Below are 13638 nucleotides of genomic sequence, written 5' to 3' on the forward strand. Positions count from 1 at the left end.
GCTGGCAAAGAGGTCATGGGACCAATGGGGTTAAGTTCCAGCCCTGCTCTGACCCATTTTCCTCCCTGTGCCCACATGCCCTGGGGCCAGGGTGTTGGGTGGGGTGGGCCTGGCACCCCTGCACCCACACCTGGGACTTCCCCTGGATGGAAACTCCCAGAACCCTGGTGTCCTACCTCCTCTGCCAGCTCCCACCAACGGCCTGGGTTCTGTTCACTTACAGTGGGATCTCCCTGTCTGCCAGCTCTCCTCCAGACTACATCTCCGCCTTAGCCCTGAGGGGCCCTGAGGATGTGGGCCCACTTTCTGGGACCATATTTGATGTCTGGCTGCCCTTTCTAGTGAACCCCTTTGAAGAAAAGATGTGGGGCTGGGGGGAGGGCGTTGGGAAGCTATCCTTCGTTGACCATCTCTTTGTGCCAGGCGTTGTGCTAGGCATGTACATTACTCATTTAATCCACAAAGCAGTCCAGAGAAGTAGTAGTTATTATCAACCCCATCACAGGGGAGGGAGCTGAGAACCAGAGAGGTTAAGCAGCTTGCCCAATATCACACAGCTAGCACATAGCAGAGCTAAGATGGGAACCTAGGTCTTGGTGGTCCTGAGCTGTCTTCACCACGACAGGCTTCCTCCTCTTCTGCAGCTGCCCACCTCTCCATGAGATGAGAGACTTGGAAAAATCAGTTCAGTTCAGTCCAATTCAGAAAACAGTTATTGAGCATCTGCTCTACGCCAGGCCCGGACAGGTGCCAGACCAGTGACAAGGAAGGTTGCTGACTCAAGGTCTGGTGGGAAAGATAGGTGTGTGAACTAGGCAGTATCTAACTTCAGCATAATGATTGAACGAGGCGGCATGGAGTAGAGAAAGAAACAGTACTTCTATTTTCTCTTTCTGAAAGAGTAAAGAAATATATTATGAACAGTGTACAGAATAAATTAGAATAAAGTGAATACCTACTCAGCTGCCATCCAGGTCAAGAAATAGAGTACTTCCTGCTCCAGAAGTTCCCATGTGACTCTCCCATCATCCCCTCCCTCCCTTAAGAAGTAACCACCATCCTGACTTTTGTGATAATTATTTCCTTCTTTTTCTTTATAGTATTAGCACCTATGTATGCATCCTAATCAATATTACTTAATTTTGCCTGTTTTTGAGGTTTATATAAACGGAATGACACTGTATTACCCTTTTGTGTCTTACTTATTTTGCTCAACTTCTTGTTTGTGAGAGAGATCCAAATTGTTGCACATAACTGTCTTTTTTTTTTAATAAATTTATTTATTTATTTTATGTATTTACTTTTGACTGCGTTGGGTCTTCGTTGCTGTGCACGGGCTTTCTCTAGTTGCGGTGAGCTGGGGCTACTCTTCATTGCAGTGCGTGGGCTTCTATTGCCGTGGCTTTTCTTGCTGTGGAGCATGGGCTCCAGGTGCGCAGGCTTCAGTAGTTGTCGGCCCCTCCCCCAACCCTCACACCTGGGACTTGCCCTGTCTGGAAACTCCCAGAACCTAGGCTTCCTCCCTCCCCTGCCAGCTCCCACCAACATCCCTGGCTCAGTCTCAGAGTCTCAGAGCACCTGCTGGTGCTGTTGCTGCTTCCCTACGTCTCCTTAGGGACCACATGGGAGCCTGAAGCAGCCGTTCTGGCCTTCAGGGCTGGAGAGTGATGGGCAGTTGTCAGGTGCCTGGAGCTCAAGAAATACTTTTTTTTTTTTTTAATTTATTTATTTATTTTTGGCTGCATTGGGTCTTCGTTGCATTGCGCCGGCTTCTCATTGTGGTGGCTTCTCTTGTTGCAGAGCATGGGCTCTATGCGTGCGGGCTTCAGTAGTTGTGGTATGCGGACTCAGTAGTTGTGGCGCACGGGCTTGGTTGCTCCGCGGCATGTGGGATCTTCCTGGACCAGGGCTCGAACCCGTGTCCCCTGCATTGGCAGGCGGATTCTTAAACACTGTGCCACCAGGGAAGTCCCCAAGAAATACTTTTTGATTGAATAAAGGGGAAGACTTCAGAGATGATGGGACCTCACCAGGTGGAGAAAAAGAGAAAAGGCACTGGGGGCAGAAGGAAGAGTGTACACAAAGGCACTGGGGGCAGAAGGAAGAGTGTACACAAAGGACTGGAGGCATGGAAGTGCACATGATATTTGGAGGACGGGTTCTGGTCTGGTGCCCTTGGTGGGTTCTCAGTGGCGGGGAGGGGAGCAGGCAGGCCGGGAAGGGGAGGGCTAGCTGGGGAGGTCTGAGCTCCTGCAGGCTCAGAGAGGATCAGCAGTGTCTTAGGTTTAATCCTGCCCACACCCCTGCTCCCCACAGTCCCCCCTCTGACCCCACCCCTGCCCTCCCCTTCACCCAACCCCCCAGCCTGGCCGCTCCTGCAGCTGAATGGACTTCTCTCTGGGCCTACGTTTGGGGCCTCGGAACAAGAAGGCCAGCCACCAACAGCCCCCTCCACCCTCCGGGCACGGCCCACCAGCTGCCTCCCCTTGTCTGTCCTGCCCCCCCTCCGCCTGTGCCTGCCCCTGCCCTGGCTGTCCCCCTCCCAGCTGCTCCGGCACCACCTATCCCTATTACGCAGCTCCCTGCCCCTCCTGTCCTGGCCTCCCTGGCCCACCCTGTACCTGCCCCTGCCCGCCCTGCCCTGCCTGTGCCCCCTTGACTTGTCCCCTCAGTTCCTGCAGCCCCTGCTCTGCTCCGCATTTGACCTGCTGCCACCCCTCTCCCTGCCCCATGTACCCTTGCTCCAGGGGTCAAGCCGCCTGTTCCAGCTCCTGCTTGGGCTGCAGTGACAGCTGCGGCCATGGCCGGGGGGCTGCCCAGGGACCTCCAGGCTCTGCTGGCCGCTGCAGCTGCTGCTTCAGGAGACACCGCACCTCTCGACACTGTCTGATAGTCTAGCTGGGCTGTTGCCCCTTGAGAGATTGCCAGTCTTCCAGGGCACTTCTGCAGCTGCTTCCTCAGGGAGGAGGCAGAAGCTCTGGAGGACGGAGAAGGATCAGCTGGACCCCTCACCCAGGCAGGGAGAGGAGGCTGGCTGCTCAGGTCCCCCGGCCTTCTCCTCAGTCCCGGGAGTGAGAGCGGGACATCTGCTTTGAAGCTAGTTTCTGGGCATGCTCTCATTGGTTCCAGAGCCTCCTCTTCTGCAACTTCTGGAATGGAAAGTGTTCTTCTCACAGCCTCTCCCATGGCCCCTGAAGGTGAGCAAGTTGGCCATTTTCCCCTCTAGCCAGCCTCCCCTGGAGACCCTTCCTGGCTCATCTTCTCTGCAGTTTGCATGGATAAGATGGATTCTTCCTCCAGAGGCGACAGGGGATCCTTTGTCCAGGGACCACTTTTCTTGCCCTGTGGACCTCCACCCATATCCTTAAATGACCCAAGAATCTCTGAATCCCTTACCTCTCATCATGAGCCTGGTAAGGAAGGTCAGTGGCTCTTGGACCAGAAGAAGAGGCTGAGCAGAGAATTCTTGGTTCCTCCCTCCCCTTGGATATCATGACATCCTTCATGGTCCTTTGCTTCTAGGAACCTGGCGCTCTCTACCTGGATGTCTTATCTCTCAAATCTCTGAGTGCTCGCCCAGCCGCATGACCTCAATCTTCCAGCGATAATCCCATCTGTTACATCCATGCTCATCTGGCAGGGGGGTGATGGAAGCTGGGAACCCTTGACTCAGGTTCCCAATGATCCCATCCACACATAGCTAGTCATAAGTCCGCTGTCCCTGGGGGTGGGGCTGGGGCTGGGGGTTTGGAGAAGCCACCAAGAGGAAGCTGGAAGTGATAGACCCTGGCATCTGCGTGGGACTGGATCTTAAGCTGAGAGCCCCTAAGCACCCCTCCACATTCCCCAAGTTCTCTGACACTGGTCTGCTTCAATCTTCTCTTTCTCAACCTCCTTCTCTGGAACCCTTTGTTCTTTCCTTTCTATCTCTGTTTATCCTTCTGCTTATCCTTCCTTCTAGCTTTCTGCACCACTCTCTCCACTTCTGTTTCCTTTTTTCTATCACCTGGACTTTCTGCCTTCACCTAACTTGTGTCTCTTCATCTGTTTCCCCCACTCATCTCTCCCTTTCCCCATCTAATTTAAAATCTTGTTTTCTTCCTTTTTTTAAAAAAAGTAAATTTATTTATTTATTTTTGGCTGCGTTGGGTCTTCGTTGTGGGCTTTCTCTAGTTGCGGAGAGCAGGGGCTACTCTTTGTTGTGGTGCGTGGGCTCTACGCACAGGGGCTTCAGTAGCTGTGGCTCGGGCTCTAGAGCGCAGGCTCAATAGTTGAGCTCAGGCTCTAGAGCGCAGGCTCAGTAGTTTCAGCACATGGGCTTAGTTGCTCCACCGCATGTGGGATCTTCCTGGACTAGGGATCAAACCCACGCCCCCTGCATTGGCAGGTGGATTCTTAACCACTGCGCCACCAGGGAAGTCCCTCTTCCTTGGTCTTTTGATTTACTTCCTGCCTCTCTCCTTTTCTGTCCTATTCTGCTTCTGGGTGCAAGTCGTTCTCGATCTCTTTCATTTCTATTTCCCTTTCTGTCTTTGTTCCTGTCTTCTGGGTCCAGCTGTTTTTCAATTCCTATCGCTCTTTCTGCCTCCCCAATATCTGGTTTTCTCTCTCTCTCTCTTTGGGTCCTGCAGCTGCCTGCACACCAGGCCTATGTCATGCCAATCTCATTGCTGCCCAAGGGCCAGGACACCAAGTCCTCCATTGTCTATCTGTCCCCCAAACACCCCATGCCCTGGAGTGAGTGAGCGCTGGACAGAGCTACCAGAATAGACCCTTCTTCCCCTGCCCACTGTCCAGGCCATCCATCCCTACTCAGCTCTAAGCCCAAAACTTTTAAAAAATGAAGTTTTTCTCCCAACTTCATATTCTGAAAATTGGCAACTAAAAAGAAAAAGAATTATGCATTTATGCTGCCTGTCCTGTGTAAATTATATTTCAGGGTGGCCAAATAGCTCTAAGTGGTGGAGAAAACTTATTTACAGAAGAACTCCAGCTAATGTAGAAGGAATATGCAATTAGAAAAATCACCATTTTGCAACCCCTAATGAAATAATTGATCAAAGCAAGAATCGTCAATGGATGAAACCAAGGATGGTGGTTGATGGAGAACTTTACAATGAAGGAATAAGGCTGTCACTACCTGACCCCACTGATGAATCTCAGCATCGCTAAAAACGGCACAACCACATGCCGTGTACCTCCTGATATGATGCAGTCTGAAGCACTCAGCACCACCTGTGAAGGACTCCTGCCAAACAAAGAAACAAACAAAAAAACTGAACATGATTCTAATCAAACCTCTAGAGCTAACCTCCATTTAATGAGAAATATGGGGGGTGGAGGAACAAATTAAATGACACAACAAGGAAGTAAGAAAACATATCCAGAACGTGGGACATTCTAAAGGAGATCTGACTGAATTTCTTCAACTAGTCAATGGCTGGTGGTGGTGGTGGGGGGGAGACCTTGTTTGGTTCCTGATTGGGACCACCCAATTGTAAAGAGACATTTTTAGACTGTTGGAAACATTTAATTATGAACTGAGTACTTACAATGCCAAGGAATCTGTGTTGATTTTGTTAAATGTGAAAATGGCTTTGAGGTTATGTAAGAAAAGGTCCGTATTTCCTAGAGATGCATACTGAAGTATGGAGTGAAGTGATGTATTTAAAAGTATTTTGGCAAACAAAAAATGAAAGGAGAAGAAGGAACAAAGGGACAAAAATCAATATTGTTGAATTAAGTATATAGGGTTTCATAGAACTATGCTCTCTACCTTTATGTATGTTTGAACATTTTCATAGTAGAAGTTTTAAATGATGCTCCTCTGGTAAGCAGGGTTCCTAGTAATTCCCAGAGCATCCTCCCCACCTGCCCTGAAAGCCAGACTTCCCCTGTGACTCCCCACACACAGACCCCAGCCCTCCTTGCCCTCTACTAGAAGTGTGTCCTAGAGATGGAATTGCCCTCCCAGGCTGTCCTTTATCCCCTTCAGTCCCCTGCTGCTCAGCTGGCACATTTCCCATGTGTAGGAGCTGTGAAGCACAGCTTCGAGGGGCCAGGGGAACCTTAAAGAGTTAACATATTTTGAATAGGTCCTACAATAAAAGTAATCCAAAATAATGTAATCTTCCTTAAAGTCTCTCTTTGTCAGGTGCTTCTGAGCAAAATGCAACTCAATAATGGAGAGCACTGGCCTCCATCCTGGAAAACAGAAGACAAAGCACGTAAGGCCATCCTGTCCCACTCCCTGCCTTCATTCAGGATGACCTCCTCCCTCAAAGATAAGACCACCAGGAACTGAGAGACTGGGTGTCAGGAGTTCAAGGGGTTTCAGTCCAGGATCAGAATGGAAGGCCATTTGGATCCCTCATGCCCTCACTCACTGAATGACCTTGGGAAATCATGATTTTTGAGTCTTCGTGTTTCTAGACAAATGCATGGGAACCAATACCTTTTCTACTCTCTAGAAGTTTGCCAGTTAGGGATAAAGGCACCTTGGAACTTGTAGGATATAAATCTCAGCTGTTTACTTTATCATAAGAAAGTATTTCTCAAGTTATAATTCCAGATTCTCCCACCCTCTACCCTCCAAGCTTTAGTATAAAGAAAACCAACATTTGCTAATCACCTGTGCAGGTGGGTGAACCCATTTAATCTTCTTAGAAATCATGAGTGTGGAACTGGAAAGATCTGGGTCCCAGTTCTGACTCTACCTCTTACCATGTGACTCTAGTCATGTTACTTAACCTTTCCAATTCTGAAGGATAATCATAGTAACTACCTAAAGAGTTGTTGTGACAGTTAAACAATTCATCTACAGCAGTTGGCCCAGGCCTTCTTAAGACAGAACTTAGGTACATAATAACTGTTTGATAAGTGTTACCAGCTAATAAAGACCAGCACTTTTTAGAGTATTTTACACGTATTAACTTATTCATTCATTTATTCATCAAATATTTATTGAATGTTTTTATGTACCATTAACCATTTTAAGTACTGGGAATACAAGTGAACAAAACAGATAAAAATCTGTAGGGAGAAGAAATAGTAAATAAGCAAAATATATAGTGTGCCAGATGGTGTTAAGTGCTATGGAGAAAATGCAGCAAAGGAGAACAGAGAGTTGGTAGGGAAGCAGGTAGATTACTGTGGCAGAGGTGGTGGTGTTTTTTCAAACAGGTTGGCCAAGGAAGGCCTCTCTGATAAGGTGACACTTGAAGACAGAACTGCAGGGGCTGAGGGAGGGAACTATGTGGATATCTGGGAGAAGAACCAGAACTTTACAGGGCACAGTGTGCAAAGGCCCTGGTGGTAGCCAGTATAGATGGAGAAGGCGTAGGAAGGAGAATGGTAGGAGATAAGGTCAGAGATGTAGCAGTGGAACAGAGGACAGAGGGTTTTGTAGGCCATTATAATGATTTTGGCTTTTATGCTTTGTGAGATGCGAAGCCATTGGAGGGTTTTGAGGAGATAATACTAGGGCTGGAAAGAGGTTAAATAACGTTTCCAAGGTAACACAGCTGGTAAGTGGCACAGGGTTGGCATCCGGCTCCAAGGCTGAAATTCTTAACCCTTAACTGCCACTGAACTTAGCCTTTTTTATTTGGGCGCTGCTCTCCTGTGACTGCAGACCAAGAAACTGGGACACTGAGAAGTCATATGGCTTGCCCGAGGCCACAGAGCTGGTAAGCGACAGGGCTGGGATTTGAGCCTTGGCCGTCTGCAAACCGAAGTCCAAGTCCTTGACACCACACTGCCTCCCTCAGGTGTCTGGGGCATACTGACTTCTGGCCTGGAGGTCACTACTCTGGGAGAGGAGGGAAGCGAGGAGCCCGTCTCGGCTTGGGGCGGCGATGTTCCTTAAGAAGCTCAAGCCCCGGCTCTGCGGGACTGCTGGCATTTTCCCAGGCACAGCCGCGCTCCCTAACCCACGGCACGGAGGAAGAGAGAGAAAATGTGTCTTTACTTCCAGGGGGCCCCGTAGGTATCCCGGACTCGAAGGAGCGGGTGTCACGGGAGGGCAGCGGACAGGGCCAAACCCGGAGCAGCGACTACCACCGACTCCTGTTGAGCCCCAGCCGGCTTCCGGAGCTCAGCGACCTGGTTGGGGCAAGAGGGCGGAGTAGGGGCGCGGTTTGAGCGCTGCGCCCCCGTCACGTGACGGGACCCATCATGGCTGCGGCCAGAGGGCTCCCAGGCTCCCGGAAGCAGGCTGTGAGGGGCGGGCGCGCTGGGGGAACCCGAGCTGGAGGTAGAGCTGGCAGGGCGGCCGGGGGTGCCTGGAGCCGGGTGTGTCCGGAGCGTCCCCGCAGACCGGGGCAGCAGGTGAAATGGTGTCTGGGCGAGGCGCGAGCGGATGTGGCGGCGCTGGGCAGGGGCTAGGGGGCGCTTTAGGGCGGGGGGTGCCCTGACCTGGAGGAGGGGGAATCTGAGATGCACGCGCGTGACCCAGAAGCAACTCGAGAGGCCCGCGCGGGCGGTAGGGATGCCCGGGACAGATGACGAGACATTGAGGGCAAAAACGGGCTCCCCAAAGAGGACGGGAGGTAACAGAAGGAAGTATTGTATGCAGAAGCTACTGTGGGAGAGGGCAGCAGCCCCTTAACTGCAGGGCTGGGATTAGTGAAGGAACTCCCTCTCTGCTATACCAGGCAAGGATGGGGCGAATGCTCAATCTTCTCCCCTCTCCCACCCCTTCCCTGCCGCACAGCGTCCTTGGAGACCGCTCTGGCGGGCCACTCCTGCCACCCACCCAACTGGTCCCTCCGGTCTGAGCTCCGGGGGAGTGGAGTTGAGGGGTGGGGAAGTGCAGGTGGCAGCGGGGGGTTGGGTGGAGCTGCCGTCTGCTTAGACACCCAGCCCCTTGACAGCGCTATCCGGGCAATGGATGTGACTCTGAAGCCCCTTTCTCTCCCCAGGTCGTCCGGGGGCTGGCCATGCTGGTGACTGCCTACATTGCCTTTGTGGTCCTCCTGGCCTCCTGCCTGGGGTTGGAGCTGTCAAGATGCCGGGCTAAGCCCTCTGGAAGAGCCTGCAGCAACCCCTCCTTCGTTCGGTTTCAACTGGACTTCTATCAGGTCTACTTCCTGGCCCTGGCAGCTGACTGGCTCCAGGCCCCCTACCTCTATAAACTCTATCAGCATTACCACTTCCTGGAGGGACAAATTGCCATCCTCTATGTCTGCGGCCTTGCCTCCACAGTCCTCTTTGGACTGGTGGCCTCCTCCCTTGTGGATTGGCTGGGTCGCAAGAAGTCTTGTGTCCTCTTCTCCCTCACTTACTCTCTCTGCTGCTTAACCAAACTCTCTAGGGACTACTTTGTGCTGCTGGTGGGCCGAGCACTTGGTGGGCTGTCCACAGCCCTGCTCTTCTCGGCCTTTGAGGCCTGGTACATCCATGAGCACGTGGAACGGCATGACTTCCCCGCAGAGTGGATCCCGGCTACCTTTGCCCGAGCTGCCTTCTGGAATCATGTGCTGGCTGTAGTGGCAGGTGTGGCAGCTGAGGCCGTGGCCTGCTGGATGGGCCTGGGGCCTGTAGCGCCCTTTGTGGCTGCCATCCCTCTCTTGGCTCTGGCTGGGGCCTTGGCCCTTCATAACTGGGGAGAGAACTATGATCGGCAGCGTGCCTTCTCAAGGACCTGTGCTGGGGGCCTGCGCTGCCTCCTGTCGGACCGTCGTGTGCTGCTGTTAGGCACCATCCAGGCCCTGTTTGAGAGTGTCATCTTCATCTTTGTCTTCCTCTGGACGCCTGTGCTGGACCCACATGGGGCCCCGCTGGGCATCATCTTCTCCAGTTTCATGGCAGCCAGCCTGCTCGGCTCTTCTCTGTACCGCATCGCTACCTCCAAGAGGTACCACCTTCAGCCCATGCACCTAGTCTCCCTCGCTGTCCTCATCGTCGTCTTCTCCCTCTTCATGTTGACCTTCTCTACCAGCCCAGGCCAGGAGAGTCCAGTGGAGTCCTTTATAGCCTTCCTTCTTATCGAATTGGCCTGTGGGCTGTACTTTCCCAGCATGAGCTTCCTGCGGAGAAAGGTGATCCCTGAGACAGAGCAAGCTGGTGTCCTCAACTGGTTCCGGGTTCCCCTGCACTTACTGGCCTGCCTGGGGCTTCTGGTCCTCCATGACAGCGATCGCAAAACGGGCACTCGGAACATGTTCAGCATCTGCTCCGCCGTTATGGTGATGGCTCTGCTGGCGGTGGTGGGGCTCTTCACCGTGGTCAGGCATGATGCTGAGCTGCGGGTGCCCTCACCCACTGGGGAGCCCTATGCCCCTGAGCTCTAATCCTGTTCCAGGATGAGGGAGCTGGGATGGACCCTTGAATCCCACCTCTCCAGGGCTGTACAGATCTCTCTGTGACTTTGCGACTATCTGGCCCCTCATCCTGTCCTGGGGCCCCTCCTGCCAGTGCTTTGGGTTGGGAAGCACATGGGGGTGATGGCCTGGAAAGAAGATGCCAAAAGTTGCCTCTGTGTCACTCCCTTCCCCCTTTCTACTTAAAAATAAACACTTTTAATTGATCATCGATTTGATTTACTCATCCTCACCTGTACCCACCTCAGTAGTTCTGGTGAGAGGGCAGCTGGAGGTTGTGAGGAGAGAGGTGGGGTTACCAGCAGAAGGTTTGTACTTCTAGCCTCTCTAAGACTGCCTCCAGCTTAAACTGAGAGCTGTGGAATTGCCTCTCAACAGAAATGGGTGGGAAATGCCTGAGGCCCCTAGATCCTCCGTATCTTGTTACTCTGGGGTCAGGCACCCTCCCCGGTTGCCAAGCAAAAACCTTGCTCCACATCCAGGGTGGGGCAGTCTCTGGAGCATATGGGGTGGATGTCCATGCCACTGAGCAAAGATTCTAGGGGCTTGAGCTGCGTCTGTGACCCCCCCTTGGGGCAAATCCGGAGCCTTCCTGCAGGAACAAGCTTGCAGCTCAGCACGTGTGTGCTGTCTGCCTTCTGCCTCTGTGGCTGTGGATGCACCATTTGCCCAGCATCACCGGGGTCCACCAGGTCCTGTATCCTTGCATGAAACCCAAGTGAAGGGCTGCCGAGGAGAGAGAGCAGTGAATGGATGAGGGACTGGGATCTTGTCTGTACCTGACTCTTCCCCACCCAGAGTGAGTGAGGGTGAGGGAGCCATCAGGGCAGGAAACAGTACCAGTAGGAACACCAGTTCTGTGAGCCCCTCCCTGCCTCACCTCCGATTTTATCTGCCTTTCCTCCTCCCACCCAAACCTGGGCTTCTCAGGGGAAGCAGAGCCAGCAGGTAAGAAGGGTGGGGATGGAGGGAGGTTAGGCCCAAGGGTGTGTCCTGGAATGTGCTTGAGGTGGGCATGAGGGACCTACCTGTTCTGGAAAAGAGGTTGATGACCTTTCCATGGGTCCCAGACTACTTCCCAGACAGGAAGATGCAAGACTTTCCAAGAGCTGCAGGTCCAAACCTGTGTGGGGAGATAGCATCACCTGGTGTGGGAGGAATGTGGGGTGGATGCGCTCCTTCAGGGTGAGGCCAAGGGGGAGGGAAGAGTGGTGGTCTCAGGTCCCTAGTCAGACAAGGGAAAAAACACATTCCCCCACCCAGCCTGCAGGGAATAGAAGTTGAGGTTAAGTATGAAAAGACAGATATCTTTTCCTTCCCCCATCTTGAGGCTAAAACAGAGTCTGTTGCAGTAACTCCACTTCCCCTTTCTGCCCTGTGGAGCTGGACCTCGATGTATTTTAGTTATTTGCAGACTTTCCATCTCTCTCTACCACAGTATGATCTCCTTGAAGACAGGAGGAAATTGTGTCCTATTTGCCCTTGTCTCCCCCATATATACACACAAGTGGGGGCTTGGCCCGTGGCTGTGCTCAGTAAATGTCTGGAGAGGAGACAGGCTAGCTCACACGTGGCTTTTCAAGAGCCACCCATTTGGGAAATCTATTAGACTAGAATCCAGAGCCTAGTTAATGATTTGTTGTTTTGGATGACACTAATTGTTTACTGATGGAAGCATGAGGGGGCCCCATATTCCTAAGTGATAAGGAAATGGGGGGGTAGGGGAGACAGACTAATGAGTTTCCCTTAGCTTTGTCCCTGCTGAGCTTTCTTCAAAGGAGCTGGTAGCAGATAGAGTGGGGAGGGTTCTTCCTGTCAAGACTCATTGGGTGTGAAGAGCTCACAGGCATCTTAGAGATTGTCCAGTCAGCCTTAAACATATTTTTATTGAGCACCTACTATATGCCCTGCACTGTATTACTAGGTGCTGGTGAAATTTTTTACCCAAGAGGAAAATCCACTTAAAGGGCATGTAGCAAGTGGATGGCAAGGCCAAGGCTAAACCTTGCCTCCTGCTGCCTGCCCAGTGCCCCTTCTATATGGCATGTACTGACTCTGTCCCCTGGGCCTCCACCTACCTGCCTTTCCCCCTCTAGCCCTCTTCCCTCCTCCCGAGCCCTGTCCCAGGAGAAGGGCAAGAGAGTGGGAGCGCTTAGCCATGGCCACCTGGCCCACCTTTGGATATTTACCCATATGGGGCAAATGAGGGATTGCTTCACCAGGCACATGCTACCTGCAAAACGCTGCTTGTGATGCCTTGCTGAGAGGCAGCGGAGGGAACTGGTGAAGAGCATGGAGTCAGAGCCTGACTGCCTGGGTTCAAATTTGTGCCTCAGTTTCCTCATCTATAAAACGGGGATGATGGTATAGTTTCTACTCCTAGGGCTCATGTGAGAATTAAATTAAGCACTTAGAGCAGCAGTTGGCCCCCAGTGTAAATACTACATAAGTGTTTGCTTTCATATTTTATTGTTTAACTTTTTCAATCCAGCTGAGCCTAGCCAGATTTGGGTGTGAGAATGAGTGGATGGGGCTGTAATGGGGTGTAGAACTTTCCAGCCCATCCCAGTGGTTGGGTGATTCCCAGCAGTGTTTATCCTTGGTCCTGGCCCAGAGAGCAGGATCAAGCTATCTGAGAAGCCTTCTACTTTGGGGTATGTGAGCAGCTGAGGAGGGTGTCAGTGTGTTCCACTTGAACTCATTTCCTCTTCCTCAAGTGGGAAGGTCAGCTTGGTGTCAGACTTGATACACACCACCATCTTTCACTAAGAGAGGCTCCTGATTTTCTGACTTTCCATCCAGCTGGATATATAATTATTTTATTTGGAGCATTTAAGCGATCCTGAGGAGAACAGAAACAGCCCAAGGAACCAGGAGCCAATGGACAAGAAGGCAGGAGGACTGGGTCATGAGGACAGTACTGCGTTCTGAGGCTGGAGAATGACCTCTTCCTGGAAATTCAGTCCCTGCTCAGGGAGGGGAATGGCTGCCCCCAGTTAATAGCCATGACCCTTTGGCTGGGTCTAGGTTCCACTCCCCAACACACTTTCCCTAACCCCAATCCTGTGGTTCTCCTTGTTGCTTTTATTATTTTTTGCCACCACTTCCCCACAGAACCACAGAATAGAATTATTAGACAAAAGTTTGTCATGCTTGGGATCAGACCTAATGTTATAAAAATATGTCACATTTGCTTTAACAATTTTTTTAACAATAAAGTAATAACAATAAATAATAACAGTAACAATAAAGTAAAAGAGTCAAATGCAAATACAGATATATTTAATATAAATATGTGAATGTAAATCATGTCTAT

General features: G+C 51.6%; 2 protein-coding genes across 5 annotated transcripts; both read left to right on the forward strand.

Annotated features, from left to right (window-relative positions):
- Positions 1-2385: 2385 nt before the first annotated feature.
- On the forward strand, positions 2386-6644 carry LOC137775345 (sperm mitochondrial-associated cysteine-rich protein). The gene is made up of 2 exons (XM_068561137.1): positions 2386-3197; positions 4940-6644. Exon 1 carries the CDS (start codon positions 2386-2388, stop codon positions 2896-2898), a length of 513 nt encoding a protein of 170 aa, XP_068417238.1. The 3' UTR covers positions 2899-3197; positions 4940-6644.
- A 1279-nt stretch (positions 6645-7923) lies between these two features.
- Positions 7924-10531, forward strand: MFSD5 (major facilitator superfamily domain containing 5). Of its 4 annotated transcripts, none has more exons than XM_068561584.1 (2): positions 7924-7983; positions 8922-10531. In XM_068561584.1, the coding sequence occupies exon 2, from the start codon at positions 8940-8942 to the stop codon at positions 10290-10292; it is 1353 nt and encodes a 450-aa protein (XP_068417685.1). In that variant the 5' UTR covers positions 7924-7983; positions 8922-8939; the 3' UTR covers positions 10293-10531. The 4 variants fall into 4 exon arrangements, with proteins under 4 accessions (XP_068417685.1, XP_068417684.1, XP_068417682.1 ...); XM_068561583.1 differs by lacking the exon at positions 7924-7983 and adding an exon at positions 8166-8254; XM_068561581.1 differs by lacking the exon at positions 7924-7983 and adding an exon at positions 8172-8328.
- The last annotated feature ends 3107 nt before the right edge of the window (positions 10532-13638 follow it).

The sequence above is a fragment of the Eschrichtius robustus genome, chromosome 13, assembly GCF_028021215.1.
Source record: "Eschrichtius robustus isolate mEscRob2 chromosome 13, mEscRob2.pri, whole genome shotgun sequence".
NCBI lineage: Eukaryota > Metazoa > Chordata > Mammalia > Artiodactyla > Eschrichtiidae > Eschrichtius > Eschrichtius robustus.

Coding starts and splice junctions, on each gene's coding strand:
- LOC137775345 (XM_068561137.1), top strand. CDS start 2,386: ATGGACTTCTCTCTGGGCCTACGTTTGGGGCCTCGGAACAAGAAGGCC.
- MFSD5 (XM_068561581.1), top strand. CDS start 8,176: ATGGCTGCGGCCAGAGGGCTCCCAGGCTCCCGGAAGCAGGCTGTGAGG. Junction 8,329..8,921: donor CCCGCAGACCGGGGCAGCAG/GTGAAATGGTGT, acceptor TTCTCTCCCCAG/GTCGTCCGGGGGCTGGCCAT.